The sequence below is a fragment of the Gopherus flavomarginatus genome, chromosome 6 (genome assembly GCF_025201925.1).
Source record: "Gopherus flavomarginatus isolate rGopFla2 chromosome 6, rGopFla2.mat.asm, whole genome shotgun sequence".
NCBI classification, from domain to species: domain Eukaryota; kingdom Metazoa; phylum Chordata; order Testudines; family Testudinidae; genus Gopherus; species Gopherus flavomarginatus.
The window spans coordinates 98,555,662-98,578,076 of record NC_066622.1 but is presented as its reverse complement, the minus strand read 5'-3'; the positions used below and the strand labels follow the sequence as shown (position 1 = coordinate 98,578,076).

General features: G+C 42.1%; 1 protein-coding gene across 4 annotated transcripts in view; it reads left to right on the top strand.

The window, feature by feature from the left end:
* Positions 1 to 13,693, top strand: part of PALD1 (phosphatase domain containing paladin 1) — a 187,507-nt gene extending 173,814 nt beyond the window's left edge. For all 4 annotated transcript variants that reach the window (XM_050959371.1, XM_050959373.1, XM_050959374.1 and 1 more), the window contains exon 20: positions 11,613 to 13,693. In XM_050959371.1, the coding sequence (XP_050815328.1) occupies positions 11,613 to 11,762 (150 nt within the window). In that variant the 3' untranslated portion in view covers positions 11,763 to 13,693. The remainder of the gene's footprint in view (positions 1 to 11,612) is intronic.
* The last annotated feature ends 8,722 nt before the right edge of the window (positions 13,694 to 22,415 follow it).

Genomic DNA, 22,415 nt, shown 5'->3' with positions numbered 1-22,415 from the left:
TAAAAATTGTATTGCAGACAGAGCTTTAATCGTAACTTTGGGGTGATGGGGGTTGCAACACCCCTGTTTAGCTCTTCAGATCATGGCTCTGTGTGTGTGTGTGTGTGTGTGTGTGTGTGTTTGAATATGTGTGGGTGTATAAAAATGTTTGTAATATGAATTTTCATTTCTTCTGCATGCTTTTTCTGCTGCTTCTCTTTGCTGGCTTATACATGTGGCAAGTATCCTTAGAGGTTAATAGCTTTCTTGTCCTGGAAGTAGTTTTTCGATTAAGATGATTTTATCTTTTGTCTGCCAGGAGTTTTGTTAATGGAGCCTTGCTAGGGTAATTTTCTTTCAGTGCACAGCATAGGTGTACCCCACTTCCCTCCCACCCATAAAATAACACATACTAAAAATCCCGAAACCCTCTCTCCCCAAATGTTACTGCTGAAAAGGAATCCCCGGTAGTTTGAAATGGTTTGGCTATTTGTACCTCTCTAAACAAACAGAACAGGAAACAATACAACTCTTCAAACAAGTCTGGGCTGGGTCAAGTCTCTAGGGGATGAGGTCATGTTGAGGAAATGAGGGAGATAGAGTGTAATCCATTAAACTGAAAGGACGCTTGTTGGGGCAGTGAGGCAGAGACAGGCTGCTTCTTTCTTTTTTTCCCCCCTTCCCCTTCTCTCTTTTTTTTATGAGGTATTAAACTGCTCCTTGAAAGCATTCTCCTCCTCCTCATTATTCCCAGGCACAAAGGGCTTTTTGAGGCTTCTCCTTTATCAGCACTTTGGCATCTCTCATATCCAAGCAATCAACTCTTTCTGTGCAGCAGTCCTACTCATTTGACACAGGTGTAACCCTTCTGCCCCTCTGAGTTGGCAGCAACAAGGGCCGGGTTCAGTATCCAGGAGTTCCATTTCAGTAACACAATGCATAACCGGCTCGAGCCCCCACCCAGTGACCTGGGGCACTCACATACCACACCCCCCTGGGCGCCTTTAGGAGGCAATACTTCCCCTCTCGCAAGCACGGAGTCTGAGTGTAGCAAAATCTTTTTAATAAAGGAAGGAATCAATGCGGCATCCCATTGGAGAAACACCACAAACAGGGTTATAACACAAACCATAAACAATAACCCACCTCCAAGTACGTTTGGCACTGTCCTTTTTCCCCTTAGGGTTGTAAGTCCAATCACCCCAAAGTCCAACAACCCAAAAGTCTCTGGTCAATGCCACCCCAGAGTTCGAAAGTTTATCTGTAGGGGTCCCTCCCCCCAGCCTGGGTAGAAAGGGGCACCTTACGTGGTCTAGGGCCAGCTGCCCTGCCTCTCCGTGGGTTCTGCTTTCGCCTTCTCCACGAACTGCTCCGCTTTACCAGCCGCTCCACTCTGCTCCTCCAGCCGTCCTCAGAAACTGCTCCGCTCCACCAGCTGCTCTGCTCCATGAGCTGCTCCAGTTCTCTCTGCAAACTGCTCGGCCCCGCTCGCTCTATGGGCCACTCCACCTGTCCCACAGCTACTCCGCTCTGCCAGCCGCTCCTCTGCCACCAGCTGTCCCGTGATCCGCTCCAGCCGTCCCCACAACTGCTCCACTCCACCAGCTGCTCTGTTCCACAGTATATCTTCAGGCTCCCCCACTAGATAGCACAGTACTCAGTGCTCTCAGCTCAGTAATTTCAGCTCTTTAGTGATTTCAACTCTTAGTGGGGGAGCCCCAGTGCTAGTGCACCATTAGCCCAAAGTGAGTTCAGCTCCATAACCTGTATTTAGATTCTTGAGGGAATAATAAAAAAAAAAATCAACTTTGACATTCCACAGTGGAGAGAGGAGGGGGTGGAACTGGTGCTTCTAGCTCCACAAGGAGACTGCACCACCAGGCACAGATACCTGTCCCCAGCCCTCTCTCAAATCACTGGGTTTTGGAACCCATGTCCCTTGTCTAGCAAGTACCACCCAACTGAGGGTGAGTCATTTGTCACCAAGCAGTCCCACAGCTCGGCAGTCTGGGATAGGGTAGGCATGCCTATGCAAATATACTCTCTGAAATTCTTTCCACCAGATGTCAGGGTAGAGCTTATCCTGACTCTGCTTACACAGGGAAGGTTTTGTAGATGCATGCAAAGATTGGTTGAGTTGGTGTACTCTCCACATCTCTCAATACAGAGATTAAACTTGTGTGTGTGGAGTGTAAGGGGATGGAGGGGTTAGCTGAACTGCACATTTGCAGAAGCTCTGCAGAGTTAGGCAGTCCAGGAAGTCCCAGTGCACCTAAACATAAAACTCAAACAACATTATTTCATTTGCCTAGAATTAAGATTACTCATGTGCAACACTTCAGTAACACAGTCAATGAAAATCAAGAAAATCACTGGTCAAGGCAACCTTTATTCATGTGCTTTAACCCTCCACAATCAAGGGAGCTCACTGTGGAAGTGAGGGGTCTGGGTGGGCGTTTGGGTGTTAAAGGCTCTTAGATGTCCCCCATCACTGTAGAATGGGCATGGATCAGCGTTCATGTCGTGCTCCCAGTCAGTACCTGGCCTGGGCCAGGGAAGCTGACGATCCAATCAGCGGACCAAATTTGGGGATGAATCCTGGTCACGTGCCACCTGAGGCATGTTGCGCATATGCTAAGAAGACTATAGAATCAGAGCACCTGTAATACCAACCTTGATTCATCCTCTGCACATGTAACAAATGCTCTGTTAACATCTTAAACTATCACATGATGCTCAAATCCTATATCTTAAACCCAAGTTAGAATTCTTTTCAAAAATGTAAATGATGGCTCCTAGCTGCAGGAGCTGAAAGGGAGCAAACTCCATTCTGCTACCTTGGCCAGTTTAATCTTTTGGCAGCCAGGTGATCAGACTTCCCGTGGCGATGTAGCATGATAGGATGTCATGAATTCTGCCAGCAAGCGTTAACTTGGACAAACTGAAAGGGTGGTGGGGAGAAATATGCTAAATATGAAGCAGCATATTTGTCAATTTTCTCCCTCCTCCACTGTTTTCTGTAGCAGACTGTTGTTCTCGCTTCACGCAGTTATACCCATTGCAGTGTGAACGTACCCCATTGCACTTCCCACCTGGGGAGTTTAATTTAAAGCTAAAAAGTTAAATATTCTGGCAAATTTCAGCCCTCTCCCATGTCTCGACCCTTCAAAGGCTTGATCTTAGAACTAACGAATGCGTACTGTACATGACACACATCAATTCTGAATGCTTCTCTGTAGTGAGGCCTAGTCTGAAATACCTGCCCCCTATACAAAGCCATAGGTTTGTTTCCTCTAAATGCACTTCTTTATAAAAGTCACTGTTCTATTTTTTTAAAGGACTTACTGGGTCCCAAAGACCCTTTTCATAAGCAGAATTCATTGTATAAGGAAGAATAAGCTTGATTTGAACAGCATAAACTCTGAGTCTGAAACTGCAAACCACAGGTCTAATTTCTCTAGGGAGAAACTACAAACTCTATTTCTTAAATGTCATTCATACATTTTATTTTTGTATGTATGTGTGTGTATATGTACACTGAACTGTCTATAATGAGCCACACCAAAACCCTGGATCCAGACAGCCTGAACTTTGGAAAAGTTCTGATCTGGAAAGAAACATCATAAATAAATGTTTTATTAATTTATTTGGATTTATACAAATCAGACATTAGAAAAACATACATACTCTGGTCTCTGCTTCATATTAACAACGCAAATACTACACCAGTTAAACAGCCCCTTAGCCCGAGCTCTGCAAGCTTGAGTCTGCTGGCATGGGCCAACCATGGGTTTTTAATTGTAGTGTGGACATACCCTGAGAGTACGTCTGCACTGCTATTTTTAGCCCCAGGATGTGATCCCTGTGAGCCCCGAGTCAGTTGACATGGGCTCTGAGACTCACGAGACTCGCTGCTGAGTTTGTTTTGTTTTTTCCCAGTGTATGTGTACTCTTAGTCATTTGAGACAATCTAGGCAGGGTATGACCTGGGAGACCCCAGCAGGAAAGAGTGGAAGTGTGGACTTGGGGAAGCTTTGAGAATTTTATTTTGGGTCTGATTTTGTTATTTTAATAAATCCAGTCCCAAAGAGGAGTGTGGATGAACTAAGAAGAGTTGGTTTGATTTTAGGGGCCCTAAGCTGAAGAGGGAAACTGAGGCAGGGTGCTTACAGAGTGAGTCCAGGCCACGAGAGGGTGCTTGGGAGGTGTCCAGCCTGTTTACAATTAGACTGGGATGTACTAAATTCTGAAGTTCAGAGCCATCCACAGAGAAAGCCCTGTTAGCTTCTCCAACTTTATTAAACTAAAAGTGTTCCAGACTGAGCACCTCTAATTGTAATTATGGTGATAACCCGTTGGAAGAAAGACCTTATTGTTAGTGTACATGTGTGCGTAGAGCTGTATACATTTATAAAATCTTCTCCATGCATCTGTGGTGCATCTCAATTGCACCTAGGAATCAAATACTAAAATAAAATTGAAGACGCAGTATCTGCAAGTGACACATACTCTTCGGCTGCTGTAAGTTAGAGTGACATTTGATTTTGGGCTTTGAATTACTCTTAAATTTTGTGCAAAATATTGTTTTAGACATTAACATTGAAGGGAAACCGGGAAGACACTAAATTTGCGCTTAAAGAGCCTCTGTACAGTGAAAAAGGATCTTCCAAGATTAAACAAACAACGAGGAGGCAAGTGAGGGGTATGTGTGTGATGTTCAGTTATTGAGTCATTCTGAGCAATGTAAGAAGGTAAAATAGAGTGGACAAAGGGAGGAGAGGGGGCTGGGACTCTCTCTCTCTCTCTCTCGCTCTTTTTTTTTTTTTAATCTGTGCATTGAGATTAGCCTCTCTCTCTCATTTGTGTAGGTAGAAAGTGGGGAGTCTCTGGCTTGTGTGTTGTGGGAAAACCTCCTCCCCTCTCTGTCTCAATTAGCTCTGTTAATTCATATTGGCATGTTTGATCTTTTCGGAGAGAGATGAAAGGGGCATCTGCCAACTCTGGTTACAATCAGAGCCTGCCCAATCTCGATTGAAGGGACTGTGCTGGAAAAGGACATTCATCACTTTGAGGGGAGGGAGTGCCCTGCCCAAATCAGGGGTGTAGAATGCAAGGGGAGGAAGGAATGTTATCTGCGCTGCCTTACCCAACATTCTCTTTGAAAACAAAATCGGAGTTGAAACGTGCTCCGCTGTGTTCAACCTGAAATAGCTGAGGGAAATGGCACCTCATTTATTTCCTTGTTTTCATTGTCAAACAGTGGGAGTGGGGAGGGAGAGGCAGCCTCAGTGCTTCTAGTGCCCTGAGCAAAACTGAATTACAGAGCTAGTCTTGCCCACCCTCTTTTCTCCCTCACATGTGTGTGGTTAGACATGAGAGAGTATGAAGCAACTGCTCTTTGCTACCCAAACGAAGCATTGGGATTCCACTTCAAAGGTGCCAGCAGAAGCCTCTTTGTGCTCTTAGAGCCTGTTTACACACACAAGTTGTACTTGTATCGTTAAAGCAGTACAACCCCCACTGTGGCTCTATCAGGAAAAGCTGCTTTTAGCTATTCTTGTACAGGCGGGGGAACAAGCTATACTGGTGTAAGTTACCTTTATACAGATAAAACTGCGTCCAGACAAAGGATTGCACCAGTATAAATCTAGTGGTATAAAATCACACCCCTAACCAAAATTGTACTATTGGTACAATTTTATAAAACTTATACCAGTGTAGCTATGTTGGTCAGAAATTATGCTGGTGTGTCTGTCTCCCCATAGCGCTCCTGCCATCAGGAGTGTCTAAGCTTTTTCTGCCTTATACGTTCCTACATGGAAACTGGAGTCTGCACGCCATTTAATTCTCTGCCCTTGCATTTGCATAGAGGATTTCATTATTCCTAAACACCCTTAGTGGATGGGAGGGCCTTGTCTAGTCTGGAGTCGCTTGTCTAGCTTGTTCTATTTGCAAACTGAACTCACATTTTGTGATTTTTTTTTATACTAATATTTAACATTTCCCTTACCTTTGCTTCCTTTCCACTCTTAAGCAGCTCTAAAGTGAGAGGTTCAGGCTGTGCCCTGGGGATTCGTTTAGAATGTGTTTTGTTTTCCTGGCTCATAATGCCACCTGCATCATAACGCCACCTGCATTTCAGGCCTCATAAAACGAGGGGGTTCAGCGCTCAGAGCTAGAGAGAACAGGGTGCACTAGCACCATGAGCCCCCTCACCACTTACAGCCACTAAAAATTCCACAGCACTTTTAAAGAGTAGTGTGTTAACCCTGGTGTCCTGGTCAGATTCCAGCCTGGGTCATTATACTTTTTGAGGCCTGATTCTCCTTTTACTTACACTAGTAAATGAAGTTACACTGTGAGAGGAGAAACAGGCCCTTCCTGTCTAAAGTCCTTCTGTCATTTCAGTTGGATACAGTATCGCCCCCACTCCCCCTAAAATGTTAGGTAGCATCACTTAAATAGTGGCATGATTCCACACTAGAAGTGACTCTTCATAGAGGCAGGTGGATGGTCCTTGTATATTACCTCTGTAAAGTGCTTGAGATGTTTCAGAATGAAAAATGCTATATAAATATAAGCAAGGCCCTAAGTCCTATGCAGCAGGAAGGCAAGGATTCAGGAGTGTCTTCCCAAGCCTCCCCATCCCCGAGGCAGTGTAGCGAAGTACAGAACAGGCTGTACCTTATTTTAGCATTTGATATTACATTAATGTTGCAGTACCCTTACATATTCAGTGTGTTGCTGGTTTTATTTTTATATTAATAATGCAAGATTGCATTGTGGAAATTATGGGGATGGAGAAGGAAGCTGAGAGTTTTGGTAGCTGTGTAGGGGACAGATGGGGTGGGAGCTAGTAATATGGAGAGAGGTGCACTTCCTCTTTCTCTTTTGCTTTCTAAACAAGTAGGGTGACCAGACAGCAAATGTGAAAAATCGGGATGGGGTTGTGGGGTAATAGGAACCTATATAAGAAAAAGATCCAAAAATTGGGACTGTCCCTATAAAATCGGGACATCTGGTCACCCTATAGACAAAGGTGAAAGTCTCTTTAAATTTGGGGAGAGAGAACTAAATTCCTCATTTCCTACTCCAGCAGGCATCCACTGCATCCTGGCCTACTCTCTGCTTCTGATCCCAACAGTGGAGTAGTACAGACTATGTGTGAAATAGTTAACAATGATGACATATAAGGTACTTCATTAGGGTTCAAAGTGAGATGGATGGGAGGAGTTCCCACTTCCCAGACTTCTAGTTCCAAGCAGTGAGCAGTTTCAGGCAGGTCTGACTGCATTGGTATATTCACTTTACGTTTTGCAGGCTTTCTTTGTGAGCATAGCAAGTAGAGACTAAATTTTTTAAAAACTAATGAAAGCTGAAATTCTGGATCTAATTCAGAGAAAAAACTGCCCTGGGTCCAGAGTTAGCTGTACCTCAGTTCCCTTTCTGGTCTCTCTAATCACGCCCTCAGGAGATAGGCCTCTGGCTCTGACCAGTTTTGCATGGAATTTTGCAGTTCTCCCTCTCTTAGGCCAGGCTTTGATCATGATATTTTGTGCACACCAATCGCTTATCACACCGCAAATATGATTAGGTTCCAGGCATCTGCATTTCTTCCCTGTGAGAATCTGTGACCAGTGCTATTGAACAACAGCCTTCTTAAAGTATTTTTATTTAGTAGTTGGAACAAAGCATTAGAGAAACAAGAAAAGATTTTAAAACAACTGACAGCTGACGCACACATTTAGTCTCATTACAGGAATAGAACAGACCCAACTCACATTCTCTTCAACCACCAAGATCTCTCTGTGCATGTCTGTCTCGATCTCTCTCTCGCTCTGACTGGTTCCTTCTCACAGGTTCAACAAAGCGCCACCCTTCCCGTGTGGGGCCTGGGTCAAATTACCATATTGCTGAATCATTCTTTTGTTTATGGGCCCAGGTGTGAAATATCCTGGTGCCTGACAGTCGGTTTTTCCAGTCAATTGAGCATGCAATAGGGCCTCTCTGGGAGAATGCCCTCTTGATGGCTGCTGCAGTGTTCGGACAGTTAGATCCATTCAGTCCAAATGGGTTGTAATCCCTAGCCTGATGCCTGCCTGTCTCCTGTGGGTCAGTGTGTTGGAACTGTCTGCTCCCCTTTGATAGTCTAACACACCATCTTAGAAGTCAAGCACATAGAGCACATTATGATCACAGACTGAAATGCACAATTGATAGACACTTCTGGCCATATATCATCACAGAAGGACAATTATATGACTGATTACATGGCCATGTAATCACATTATGCAGGAGGACCTGAATACAAGATGGTATGATCATCGTCATTTTCAGCACCTTGGAGTACAATGAACCTACTGATAGGATTAAGAAGAAGGGTTCTAAAGTGATATTTATTGTCTAAACAGTAAGGAAACATCATGAAGGATTGACCTAATGCTGACCAATATTGAAATGATTTTTGGCCTGTTGAATTTTGGCAAAGGGGAAAGTTATGAAAAAGTCCTTATTTTATTCATGTGCAAATGAGTCCCCTCCACATTGTATAATAAAATGGCAGCTCCTCTGCTACACTCTTCAGTAAATCACTAATTAGGTGCAAGATTGGCTGCTAGCTTCCCCAGGCGGACAGCAGCTGGGTGGAGAGACAGAGGCAGATGAAGGGTGTGTGTGGAAGTGGAAGTTCTGAGAAAGGATAAGATCAAGTGACTCGGAGCATCCCAGTGCTAAATTAGAAACAGGCACTGAGACAGGAGCTCAAACAAGCAGCTGTTTATTCACTGCAGCAGCTTTGTTAACTGAAACATACATTGGGCATGATTCTCCTCTTGCTGATATCAGTAAAGAGGGATAGAGGTAAACTTACCCATACAACCTTAACTTCAGCATGTCCTGACTGAGTGGTTCGCTTTGCACCCTTAACATTCTTTATTGTGTGGGATGGCATACAAAGCACAGAATCCGGTTTATGTCTATATAACATCTTCAGCAAGAATCCTGATTTACCAAACATTTGAGACCTCTGGTCTCACTGGTTTGGTAGAAGACTTCTCCCTATGCCAATCCCTGTCTCTCACCGAACTGTGTGGGTCTCTAAACTGATAGCCTTTCTTTCTTAAGAAACACTTTGACACACGCTGGGTAACTTCCTATATGAGTCTTTGTCTTCCCGCTGAAACCAAATGACATTATGTGGATGTGGCTACATGGCAAACCCTGTCTATATTCACTCTTACAGCGCCTTTCTCTAAGTGGAAGCTTACCTGTTGTTTTTTCCTGAGTACAATAGCTGTAATGCTTTTGTTGCCTATGTAAGTGCTGAGAGCATCTGAAAATCTGTTTGTTTGTTTTTTAATCATTGTATAGGACCATAGATAAAAGGTGAACTATCCAATAGCTTTTTATTTGAAAGATGTTGACTATTTATCTAGTTGACAACCCTAGGGTGATACATTGGTTATCTTCTATCCCCATGGATAATACAGAGTGCTTCTCCTAACGAAGAGGCTGTCATGCATTATCGGGCTGCAGGAGCTGTCTGTTCAGAGAGCCCAGGCATTAACAGAAAAGGAATTGATTGTAACAGGACTGTTTCCCTAGCATGCCCACAGCAAGGGCAGTGTATGTACGCTATTTAAATCTGTCTCCCTTCCACCCCTGTTCACTTTACATATCCATGAGGGGGGATGGTTGAGGCTAAGTCTGAGGTACTTCAGGGGAGCGTGTGCCTGGCTTAGGGATAAAAGGAAGTCTTTGGGCTGAAGTGCTGTCAGTCCCTCTCTGCCCTTTCACAAGCACTACATTTTTAGCAAAAACAAGGCAACATTGTAACTTTTCCAGAACTCCGCCAAAGCTAACAAACCCTGAAAATGCTAACACAAACAGTTAAAAAGTGGCTTATAAAATGTTTGAGCACCAGATGTAGGAAAGTACGAGGTTTTATTTGTTACCATATGTATGACCATAGTTCAAGCTTTTGTTAGGTTAAGTATGCACTGGACCTGTCACAGCTCCTCCAACTACCCGCTCTGACAACAATCACAGCTCCTTTAGCTACCCAGACAGCTGTTGGAAAGTAATATGGTAAAATACAAAATTTCCAATAAGTTTTTGGACTATATTGGGGATAACTTTTTGTTTGAGAAAGCGCCGGAAGTAACCAGGGGAACAGCCATTTTAGACTTGATTCTGACCAACAGCGAGAAATCAGTTGTGAATCTGAAGGTGGAATAGGGTGAAAGTGATCATGACATGATAGATTTCATAATTGTAAGGAAAGGAAGGAGTGAGAGCAGCAGAATAAGGACAATGGACTTATAAAAAACAACAGACATTAATGAGCTCAGAAAACTGGTAGGTAAGGTCCCATTGGGAAGAAAATATTAAGGGATAAAGGAGTTCAGTAGATCTGGCAGTTTCTGAAGGAAATAATATTAAAGGCAGAACTGCAAACTATCCTGATACGAAGAAAAGGTAGGAAGAATAGTAAGAGGCCAATTTGGCTCCATCAGGAGCACTTTAGTGAACTGAAAATCGAGAAGGAATCCTACCAAAAGTGAAACATGGATATATTGCTAAGGAGGAGTACAAAAGAGTAACACAAGCATATAGGGACAAAATCAGAAAGGCAAAGGCACAAGATGAATTACACCTAGAAAGGAATATAAAAGGCAATGAGAAGAGTTTATTTAAATATATTAGCAGCAAGAGAAAGTTGAAGAATGTATAGGTCCTTTACTTAGCAGGGAAGGAGAAGCTAATAACTGATGACATCAGGAAGGCTGAGGTGTTTAATGGCTGCTTTGCTTCAGTCTTTACTAAAAAAGGTTAATGGTGACCAAATACAACTAATATTAACAACAAGGGGGAAGGGACATAAGCCAAAGTAAGGAAAGAACAGGTTCAAGAATATTTAAATATGTTTGAAGTATTCCTGTTCGCAGGGCCTGATGAAAATCATACTTGGGAATTTCAGAAATGAGCTGAAGCAATCTGGGAACCATTAGCAATTATCTTTGAGAACTCATGGAGGATGGGTGAGGCCCCAGAGGAGTGGGGAAGGGCAAACAAATTTCTACCCTTCATCCTGAAAAAAAGTAGATGTATTGTTTTGTTGGTGGCATTAATAGATATTGTATGACCCATACACCCAAAGGTTTGGCTTTTGGTGATTTGTTTGTTTCGGTTTTCTGTGGGGATTGTGCCAGGTTGGTGAACCATGCTGGTACTGCTGAAAGGAGCTGTTAGGAGACCGGAGGTGCTGCAGTGTTGTTAAAGATTCCTGTAATAGGAGCAAGTTTTGCGCAAAACAGAGGGAGAGAAAAATCTCGTTTTCTTTTTTCCCTTTCTTTCCCTAGAGATATGCAGAGCTGCAGCAGCGGACATCTGCTGCCTTCCCCCATTACTCACATCCTTGTCCCTACCATTGGATAGAAAGCACATTTCTGTAAGAGTTTCCCTTCTTGTTTTGTATGGTTTTCTTTTTAATCCTGTTCACTTACTCAGGGGGTTTTACATCAAGGGCAACAGGAATGTCATCCTGGTAAACTTCTGCGCTCAATACAATCCAGTCTGTATACTCAGAGGAATTTAAACTCTTCCTTCTCCCTTTCCCTCTCCTTTGCTTTCAGGTGGCGGCCAAGGCTGGAGTTTATGAGATCCTGAATCAGCTGGGGTTTGCTGAGTTTGAGAACCTAGAAGACAAGTCTCTCTCCAAGCTCCGCTATCGCTGGCAGGAACAGAGCCGTAGCCAACTTCCATTCCAAGGGGAGTTCATTTAGGACTCGACGCTGTGAGGCACCTTAGGAATTTCTACATTTCTCCAGACTTGGCTGGTTCTCTTGCTTTTTATGGGTGGGGGGAGGGAGAATTTGCCTTAAGGAAAGACTTTGTTTCCAGAAAGATTGAAGGGGGACGGGACACACCTTAAACTGACTTTAAAAAACAAAAATTTATAGTGTTCTGTTAGACACAATAAAAAATATTGTAAATTAAATAACAGGTGTCTAATTGAAAACATTGTGTAACCTTTTAAAAATAGCTCTGAAATGTTTAAAACACAATCTTCTGAATTTAGTGAATGTATTAGCAACAAGTGCCAAATTTTTCATGGCCTTCCTCACTTTCCCACTATAGCAGTGCAGTCTATGCACTATATATAGAGAGAGTCATATAAATGTAAAAGAATTTGCAGGCCAACTTGGGATTCATGAAGAATCCCAAAGGCACTAGAATGAGATCTGGATTTTTATGTTTGTGCATATTTATTACACTTTTTTAAATTAACTTTATTAACAAACTGGAGGTGTTTGAGTAAAATATAAGCCAGGGGTCGGCAACCTTTCAGAAGTGGTGTGCCGAGTCATCATTTATTCACTCTAATTTAAGGTTTCATGTGCCAGTAATACATTTTAACATTTTTAGAAGATCTCTTTCTATAAGTCTATAATATATAACTAAACTATTGTTGTATGTAAAGTAAATAAGGTTTTAAAAATGTTTAAGAAGCTTCATTTAAAATTAAATTAAAATGCAGAGCCCCCCGGACTGGTGGCCAGGACACCCTGGCAGTGTGAGTGCCACTGGTTGCCTACCCCTCATATAAGCCACTAATTTCCCACAGCCCTGCTACAGTCAAAAGCCTTGTTTCCAGTGCCTGGACGCTTCTGCTGCAGTATGGCACCAAAGTTTCTGTTTAGCAAAAAGCCACATTTTGTGGATCCAGAAATAAAAGGTGAAATCTTGGCCCAACTGAAATCAACAGGAATTTTGCCATTGAAATCAGGATTTCACACAATGTATCTAAAGCAATTAAATAAAACCCGTCACAGAGGAAATAATAAAAAAGAAGGGATTGGAAAGATGGAAAAATAAAATGAATCAAGAGTGTTCAGGTACAGAATAAAGTCGCATTCCCACTGTCACATCTGAAGGAGAGGCTGGTTGCAGAAGGTTTGGTGAGCAGAAATGAAATAATCCAGGGCTAGCATGAATAGGATGACAGAATAAGATATGAAGTACAAATGCACAAGCATGCAGTCTGTCTCTTTCCGAATCGGCTGTCATCAGCTGCCAGCAGTTCAGACGGTGCATACATCAGAAATTTAAAAAGTGAATTTTTTTAAAAAGTTAAAATACCAAGAGGTGTGTGTTTTATTTGGAATTGTTCCTATTGCTACTTCAAAATCCAAGCACCAAGGCTTCTGTTTACCAAGCATTTTATTTTTGGCTTCTTTCTGATGGAGCATTTTGTTTTGTTTACCTTTTATAATTGCAAAGCATCAGATCAAGTATTTTACATCTCCAGCAGGATATTTTCGGGTTTGAATTATTTGCTGGTGATATAACTGAATAGATAAATTGGTAACTTGCAAGAGGCAGTTGCTATTTCTTTTGTTACCTCTAACAGCCATCTGACAGCATAAAATGTTTTCACTTCTCATCATCCCCTATCGTAACTGAAAGGTGGTTATGTTGAAGTGACATAAAACCAAATTAAACTTGATCATTGAAGGTAGTTTATAGCACCAGTATGCAGAGAACTTTGAAACAACCCTGTTCTTTATTGATTTCTGTTATAAACAGATGTATATCCATTTTTGTATTCAGTTCCTTTCCTTTCTTATAATGGAACATATACTGTATTTTTTGCAAAACTACTGTACAGCTGTATGCCTCCACTTTGTTTCTAAATTTTACGTGATCTTTTGGGTTTCTCCATGTGTGTGTTTATTTCATTAAGGTTAAAGATCTTTATGGGAAGAAGGGTGCCTAAATACCTTTCAGGATCTGTGCCTAAGTGTTCCCTGCTTCACCAAAACAGTTTTGCAAGAAATTCTTGTGACTAACCTGATAACTTCATGTTTTAGAGAGTGCTGCTAACAAATCTATCATATTACAGGTTTCCTGAAAGTTGTACCTTTAACATTTCTTGTAACTGGGCAAAGACCATTGCGTATCTCCAAATGGACATTTTGTTCCTTAAAGGTATGATGTCTGGGGTGAATTCTGGCTCCATTGAAGCCAGTGGCAAAACTCCCAGTGACTTCAGTGGAGCCATGATTTCACCCCTCATGTCCACATTTCCATAGGCCATGAACATTTGATTTATGATTTCAGAAAACCTCTCTCTTGTACAGAATCTTCCTTACTGGGCTTCAGCATTATTTTCCCTAGACTGTCATAAGGCAACAAAAATGGCTAAAAAGCAATAAGCCTAAGTACTGGGTAAAGCAAATTCGGTCCCTTTACCTCTCATAACCAGTTCTAAGAGGTGTATTCAAAGCACCAAGCCTAGAAGAAATTGGAGACAGACTGTGCCTGCCCTTTCCTCAATGAGGACTTCATATAGATCCTTTCAGGTGTAAAAGGCTCTGGTAATTCAGTGGTTGATGCAACTGATGTTCTTTGACATCTCTTAATGAAATTAAAACTACTCTGAAAGGGGATTGTTATCTGGGATCTAGGTATCTGTATATGGGAAATTTCTGGGGCCACATTTTCCTCTTGTGCAACTGAATAGAATGCAAACTCCTCTGAAGAATGGGTAAAGATGTATGATTCATTAACAAACTTTTGTTTTATTTTCTAAGGGAGCATTTCTCTTTTGACCTTGTCTTGGGTATTTTTGAATGCTACTTTTTAACCTATGGACCTGAATGACCCAACTGCATGCTTTTGAAATGTAACGTTTTGCTAAACCCCATCTTTGTCATATCATTTCCTCACCATGAAAATGGACGGAGTCAGGCAGGAAGTGGCTGAATCTAGAGGAGAAGAATGCTCTTTGAACTCATATGCTGTATCTGAGTTACCACAGTGATGCAAAGAAAATACAAGCCTATTAAAATGGGAAGTGGCTCAATTTTGGAAAGTTTACCTTGGTGTGGCATGGGCTCATTAATTTGGCCTCACCAGCAGACATTTCCTCCCTGTAAGTACTGCTATATTTTACAAAAGTTTAAACTCCAGCTAGTCATAAATTATCCCCTCAAGCTGGCTATTGACTCTATTCCCTGTGAGCTACTGTCCATAGAACCAATCTACTGTACTTGGTTATAAGATGCTGGCATAGCGCATCTTTGGATGCAGTGTTGGGTCCTGCTAATGTTCCTGTTTTCCAGGGTTGCTGAGTGAATTCAAACCAGGATCCAGGAGTTTAGAAAGTCCACAAGACTGCCACCAACTTCTCCGCCATTCCCATTAGTCCGAATTTAAACTCCGCCTATTAGTGCTGGCTGAACAAAAAATAAAAAAATGTTCAAAGCAAAGAAGAACAAATCATTCACAAAAATGCCATGAAATAATAATCCCATTTTTTAATTAACGCCACTGCCTATGTTGACTGGTTTGTAGCTAATATAAATATTGCCAGGTGTTTCACAGTAGTTTATGTACAGCCTGCTAATCTGTATGAGAGATCTGTATTTTTTTTAAATCCAGTCAGATATAAAGTGCTAAGTAACCGAAGTGCTGTTTGTATAGCTAGCTTTGTGTGGCAGCTAACACGTGATTTTTGCTCCCCCGGTTGTTTGACATCATACGTATTCGAGAGATGACCATTGCTTAGTGGGTGAGACATCCTGTGGGTGGCAAGCACCACAGAAGGTTGTCTGTTGAATTAAGTCATCATTTTCAGAGAAGCTGAGTGCCCACAACTCCTCTTAAAGTCCATATGAACTGCAGGTGCTCAGCACTTCAGAAAATCAGGTCCTTTGAGTCCTTTGGGTATCTGCTCCAAATGTTATGGGTTGTAGTTGTGTGAAGGAGGAAGGGTTGGAGAGCTCACCTGCACTGGCCCTTCGTTTGTGGAAAAGGCCAGATGACAGGGGACTTAGAATAAGACCAAAAGCAGTTCCCAGGTCTGGTCCTAATATTCCTCTTAAACATTCATTACTACCCTTCATTTCTACTCGCAAATCTGATGATTTTATTTTATTTATTTATTTTGTAGTCGCTCAGCCTTGCCCTGGAGGGAGACCAGAGTCACTCTAGGTTGTGGGTACAGTAATGTCAAATTAGCCTTGAATACACAAAGTAGCAACTGGAACGTCTTTAATGTTACAAAATGTTCTGATTAGCTTGTAAAAAAATATTCATTTTATTACACCTCTTGCCATTGCACACATATGGAGAAAATACCCTTTTCCAGCTTTGTCAGTGTAGATTAGAAACTTGAATGGCATCACCTGGATTGCCATGTGAAAGGTCTCTTCCCACCACCCCATCTTTACATCATGCTGTTTTAAAGAGCAGCTCAAACTTTGGGAAAACTCAAAAGAAAACAAAAGAAAAATCCAGGAAAATGGCCTTTAAAAAAAATAGGAATTTTGTGTGTGGAAAAATGGCCATTGTCAATGTTTTTCATTTTTATAAAAACTTAGTGCCTTTCTCAATATTTTGAATTTTTTATAGAAAACATAATAAAAATGTTGTTGAACTAGCTATTGAAATTATACACTTACTAGAAACTGGGTTTTCAGTAAATGGAAAAATTACTATAAGCATTTTGATAGTGCTTTTGTTATGTTCTCAAATTCTGAAAGAAAACCTGACAAAATGTAATCTCCAACCTTGCCCCTGTGATTCACTGGATACCATTAACCTAGGCTACTTTACTGATCACATTCCTTGCCAATTTCCCTGCTTCTCCTTTAATTGAAAAGTAACTTTTTGTTTAGATTTCCCATTTGTTCAATCCAATGAAACGTCTGTGATTCTCTTACCTTTTGTCCACTTTCATTTCTGGTCTCTTTGCAACAACCATTCCCAGCCCAGAAGATATTGCTGTACCAAACTGTCTTAGCGCTATTCATCATTCCCTTGGGCCACAAAACATTCGTTATGGGCCATCTCCATAGCAGGTGTGTTATATTTCCATTCTCCTCTCTACAGTTCCAGCATTCTGTGATTCTTCTTTTCTGCCTTTGGTGTTTTTAGCCCCCTGTGTTTTTTACTGTTTAATATTTTTTCCTGCTAAACAGCTTTGAGTGACTATTAAATAGCAGATTTACTATAGGTATTTCTTAAGTGAGTAGTTCTTCCATGTTAGTGAAGAAATAGGTTAAAGCATTGGAGTTCAGGTTTTTTAAACTTCGATATGCACGTTTCCCCTAGTGTGTTTAATAGTATGAAGCCGAGACTGATTCATATTATAAAATTGGCAACTTAATGCTGCTCAGAGGGGAACAGGCCTCACACATTCTTCCTCTTTGGAATTTACCCATCCCAGTGTACTTCTATTTTTGACTGCCTGCCAGGATATGATGTGCTTCATGCGGAGGGGAAGTCTTGGTAGGGTTTTAAAATTGGGAAATCCTAAATCTTCAATTTTCTGTGGCAAGAGTCAACTGTGAGAAGACAATTCTACTAAAAATTTGGGACCTCTTATTCGCTTTGGAAAAGCAGTACCTAAATCACTCAGCAATGAGATCAAAATATCCATCCATCTTGTTTAGTACAGTCTGCTAATCTGTAGGACCTTTGTCTTGTTCCATTTGGTATGTGTGGGGTATTCACAGCTCACTAAACCTAATTGTACTGAATGTAGAGTCTGGATTTATAATGGGGTGTGTGTGTGTGCATGTGTGAACTAAGATGTTTGGTACTCTTTCTAATGTCATTTCAAATTCATGCCATTCCAGGAGTGAACTCTGTAGCAGCCTTTTTGGGCCATATTTCTAAATATGGCCTCAAATTCTGTGTCAGCCAAAATGCTGAACTTGCTTTCACCCATGATATTGGGATTCACACACTTAGCTCTGATTATTATTTGTATTATTGTAGTGCCATTTTTCTATCCCTTTTGCATGAACAAGTGCAGTTTTCAGGCTGAGGCTGGGGCACTATTACCAGAGATGACCATCACCCCTCATCCCCCTGAGAGATGTCAAAAGGGGGGCAGGGGCTGTACAGGCACCTGAGCTGAAGCCTTTGGGTTAGCTCAGTGAGGTTTGAGGATATATGGGATTTTTTTCTCTTCACAGATTGCAGAACATATTAGCACAGACAATGCTAATTATGGCCTTGGAGTTCTGTTTTGAAATAGTATGAACTGATTACCTAAAATAGCACTACTGGTTATATGTGGAATTCTTTCTCGCTGTTCCTTTAATTGCAACTCGAGGAATCTTTTTCTGAGACTAGCTCCACATGCCACTAGAAGGGCAGAAAGGAGGTGGGGAGATGTGGGGATACATGGACAAATGCATCACCCAGTAAAGGCTAAAGTTTGCTGTGTCCAATGCTCCCTGTCCACCACTCCCACACTACGGACAGGTGGAGTTGCAGGGGAATTTTGTCTCAGTGGGGCACAATTACTTCCTGGAGCAGCACAGCAATGACTCCCACCCTACTCAGGTATTGAGCCTAAAGGCTTAATCTAGCTCTAAATTTGTAATACCCCATACACACCAGTTATTCCAGCAGGGGCTGAAGTTGTGAAAGGAGACGTGCTCTGGTTTCACATTGCCCATCACATGCTCCCTTAACAGGTACAGGTGTGGAGGCAGTTGAGCTGGCTGCAAAAATGTCAGGTACTCTCTAGTCAAATCTGTAATACAGCTTCTCAAAGGATGTTTCAAATGATTTTTTTCCTGCAATAAAAAGTAGGGAAGATGACTGTGAATTCTGAGAATAGGATAGATATAGGGGAGGGGAAATCCTAGCCCTGCTGAGTGGGTGGACTCTTGCTCCAGTGGGCTTTGCGCAGGCACACACGTTCATTTGCAAGAGTGGGACTGCAGGAATTTGGCCTAAGACTGAACTTGGGATGGGATGGCCATAGCAGTTGTGGATTCCAGTATTTTCATGTGTATTTTTTTAAATAAATGATATCCATTACTCTTGCTATTCGGGGATTTTTGTGATTGGTGCATATGATGCCAAGCATCACTGAAAGCTAGAAAATGAAACCCTTTTGTTGGCTAGGAAGCTAGTAGAGATTAGGAGCTCACAACACCACCACACTGACATAAAGGATCAGATCAGCTGACTCCTGGTAAGAACAGCAAAACTGGACTGGAAAAATCAGTGACCACAGGCTCTCATTTCTAGTAGTGCATCTGCCCGGAATTTGTGTATAGTATATGTGGGCCAGACAAGATGTCACAAAGGTGTGTGTTCAAGCTGTAGTGAGGGGTCTGAGACAGAACGATAGCAAATGGGCATGATATCTATTTCTTAAATGCAACATTTAAGAAGTACATTTGGGAAGTGTGGAGCAGGAAAAGGGGGTGGAGGTGGAGCAAAGTTTCTGTCTTGACAGATAAAACATTCAGTTCAAGACAGGAATGATCTCCATCCTATAACATCTCAGTTTCTATGTAGTGCTGAAGATCCCACAAGTGTTAGGAAAGAGGGTGACATTCCTTAGGGGAGCTGTTTCCAAGTAATAGGATCTTTACTAACTACCTTGCACCAATCCAAACTGCTGCATCAGCAGAATATATGAAGCTGCGGGCGGGGAGGGTTAAGGATGATTGTGGTACAGTCACAATCCACCATCCCATTAGGGGTGGGTGATGGGTGTTGCTATGGGCAGAAGAACAAGAAAGCTTAGGGGAGGATTGTGGAGTAAGACTGAAAAAAGACAGATGGGACATTAAAGAAGGTGAGACTGCAATGCTTGTTTTGCTTTCTGTTTAACATATGTATATATAGTTGCAAGTTGTCTGGAGTAAATCCATTTAAAAATAACAAAGTATAAAGATGACCTCACTGCATTAGAAGAATACCATGGAGCCTTTGAGGTGGGAGAGGGATTTCTCGTCACTTACATCACAAACGTATTACAGGAAGAAATTCCTTCGCCCCCACCAACAGGGCAAGTAAACAATTCAAGCTACCATTACACCAGCCAGAGGGAGAGTGGGTACACTTGATTGTTTCTGAGCTGGCTCTTTTGGGATCTAAAATTCTAGGGGAAATAGTTTAACAAGGAAAGTAATTAACCATTGGAACAATTTACCAAGGGTTCATGGTGGATTCTCCATCACTCACCATTTTTAAATCACGGTTGGATGTTTTTCTACAAGATCTGCTTTAGGAGTTATTTGAGGAAGTTCTATGGCCTGTGTTATACAGGAGGCCAGACTAGATGATCACAGTGGTTCCTTCTGGCCTTGGAATCAATGAAAGCCCCAGAGCCATTCCAAACCTCTGTGGTGTGAAAGCCTCTGGAGCAGCAGATTATCCCTTTTGCTGCTCCGCAAGCCCCAGTGAATTATGTGGTTCCACTATTTGCTGAGAACATTTCAGATTGAAGTGAGTGGAACATCAAGCAGTAAGAGAATGATATTAGTAGGATGTATGATGAAGAGTCAGGGTCACTGAAATCCTTGAGGCATGCACTACATACACAGATCACATCCTCAATATAGGCTCTTAATGGAATGAGACTAGACTAAACCGCCCACTGTCTGTATAAGAGGATGAGTATATAGAATGTCATCATAAACATAGACACCATGGGACTTGCTGGCACAGCAATTATCCCACTAATCTTTTTTGCTAGTGGTGTCAGTGCTTTGGCTAATACATTTCCATCCTGGCTCGAAACACCCTGACCAATCCCATTCCTAGCCCACCCTCACCCCGTCCCTGCTCCCTCCCTCTCTCCCAGTAGTGCCATTGATGCACACCTGTCCTGTCCTGCAGCAGCCTTGCTATTCTAGTCTTGGACCTTTTACGCAACTTTCCAGTACACTTCAACCCTGACCTGCAGCATTCCCTGCTGTTACAGACTTGGGCCTTTCTGAGGAGCTTCTGCTGAGTGTGTGTTGCTGTGATTAAATGAGCAACGAGGAAAATGAGGATGAAGTCACCACCCCAGACACATTAGTCACCTGAGGTCAAAGGCTATTCCAATAATTAGTTCTCCTCCTCCTCCTCTTCCCCTTATTTGTTGAAATTCCTTGAAATTGTAGCCATCATCAGCAAGGAAGAGGTTTAAAAGATTTCTTTGTCTGGAGCTGCATGAATGTTCTCTCTAGTTTTTGCCACACCTCAAGGGAAATTGAAGATTCTTAATCCAAAGAAAATATCAGCCATTGAAAAGCATTCAGTCTGAGACAAGGAAAATATGGCTGTGTATATTAGGAACCTGTTATTAAAATATAGTTAATGAACAGAAAACTGACCTTGTTACTGTATCTTCAATGCACTGCTACAGACTGGCGAGGCAGCAGTTCTGCAGAAAAGGACCTAGGGGTTACAGTGGATGAGAAGTTGGTTGAGTCAACAGTGTGCCCTTGTTGCAACAAGGCTAACAGCATTTTGGGCTGTATAAGTAGGGGCATTGCCAGCAGATGAAGGGACGTGATCATTCCCCTCTATTCAACATTGCTGAGGCCTTATTTGGAGTACTGTGTCCAGCTTTGGGCCCCACACTACAAGAGGGATGTGGAAAAATTGGAAAGAGTCCAGCGGAGGGCAGCAAAAATGATTAGGGGGCTGGAACACATGACTTATGAGGAGAGGCTGAGGGAACTGGGATTGTTTAGTATGCAGAAGAGAAGAATGAGGGGGGATTTGATAGCTGCTTTCAACTACCTGAAAGGGGGTCCCAAAGAGGATGGATGTAGACTTTTCTCAGTGGTAGCAGATGACAGAACAAGGAGCAATGGTCTCAAGTTGCAGTGGGGGAGGTTTAGGTTGGATATTAGGAAAAACTTTTCACTAGGAGGGTGGTGAAGCACTGGAATGGGTTACCTAGGGAGGTGGTGGAATCTCCTTCCTTAGAGGCTTGACAAAGCCCTGTCTGGGATGATTTAGTTGGGAATTGGTCCTGTTTTGAGCAGGGGGTTGGACTAGATGACCTCCTGAGGTCCCTTCCAACCCTGACATTCTGTGATGTTTGAAGGACCTCACTTGCTTTTCAGATGCCAGGCTGAGTTACAAAGATCCCAGCCTTGGACATTAGAAACAGAATAAGTCCTGCAGACACCGAGTCCATTTAAGGGACTCTAGGGGCCTTCTCCTCTCAGAAATGCTTGTAAGATAGAAACTCAAAATTGTACTATTTTCAGGCAGATGGTTGTCTAGTTGACCTTTTAACTGATAACTATTTAATTTAAACCCCAGGGACCTCAAATTTTTTGTTAGACTAAAAAAAGAACCCCAACCTATACCAACCCTATAGTTCTTTTAAAAATATCTGCTCACACAATTTTTAAAAAAATATTCTGATTTAGGTGATTATTCAGAGATTTCATTGTTCAATGTGCAGGTCCTGCCCTCCTAGTACTGTTTGGCTGGAAACTAGAAGTTTGCAGCATGAGCTGGCAAAAAAAAATCCTGTTTTGACTTGTAAATGGCGCATGTTTGATCTGGAAGGCAAAGGAAGGAGAATAAATATTGGACACTGAGATGTCATTTAGACTGAGTCACTTTTCTGACCCTCTCCCCCTTTTAACATAAAAGGGATGTGGAAATAA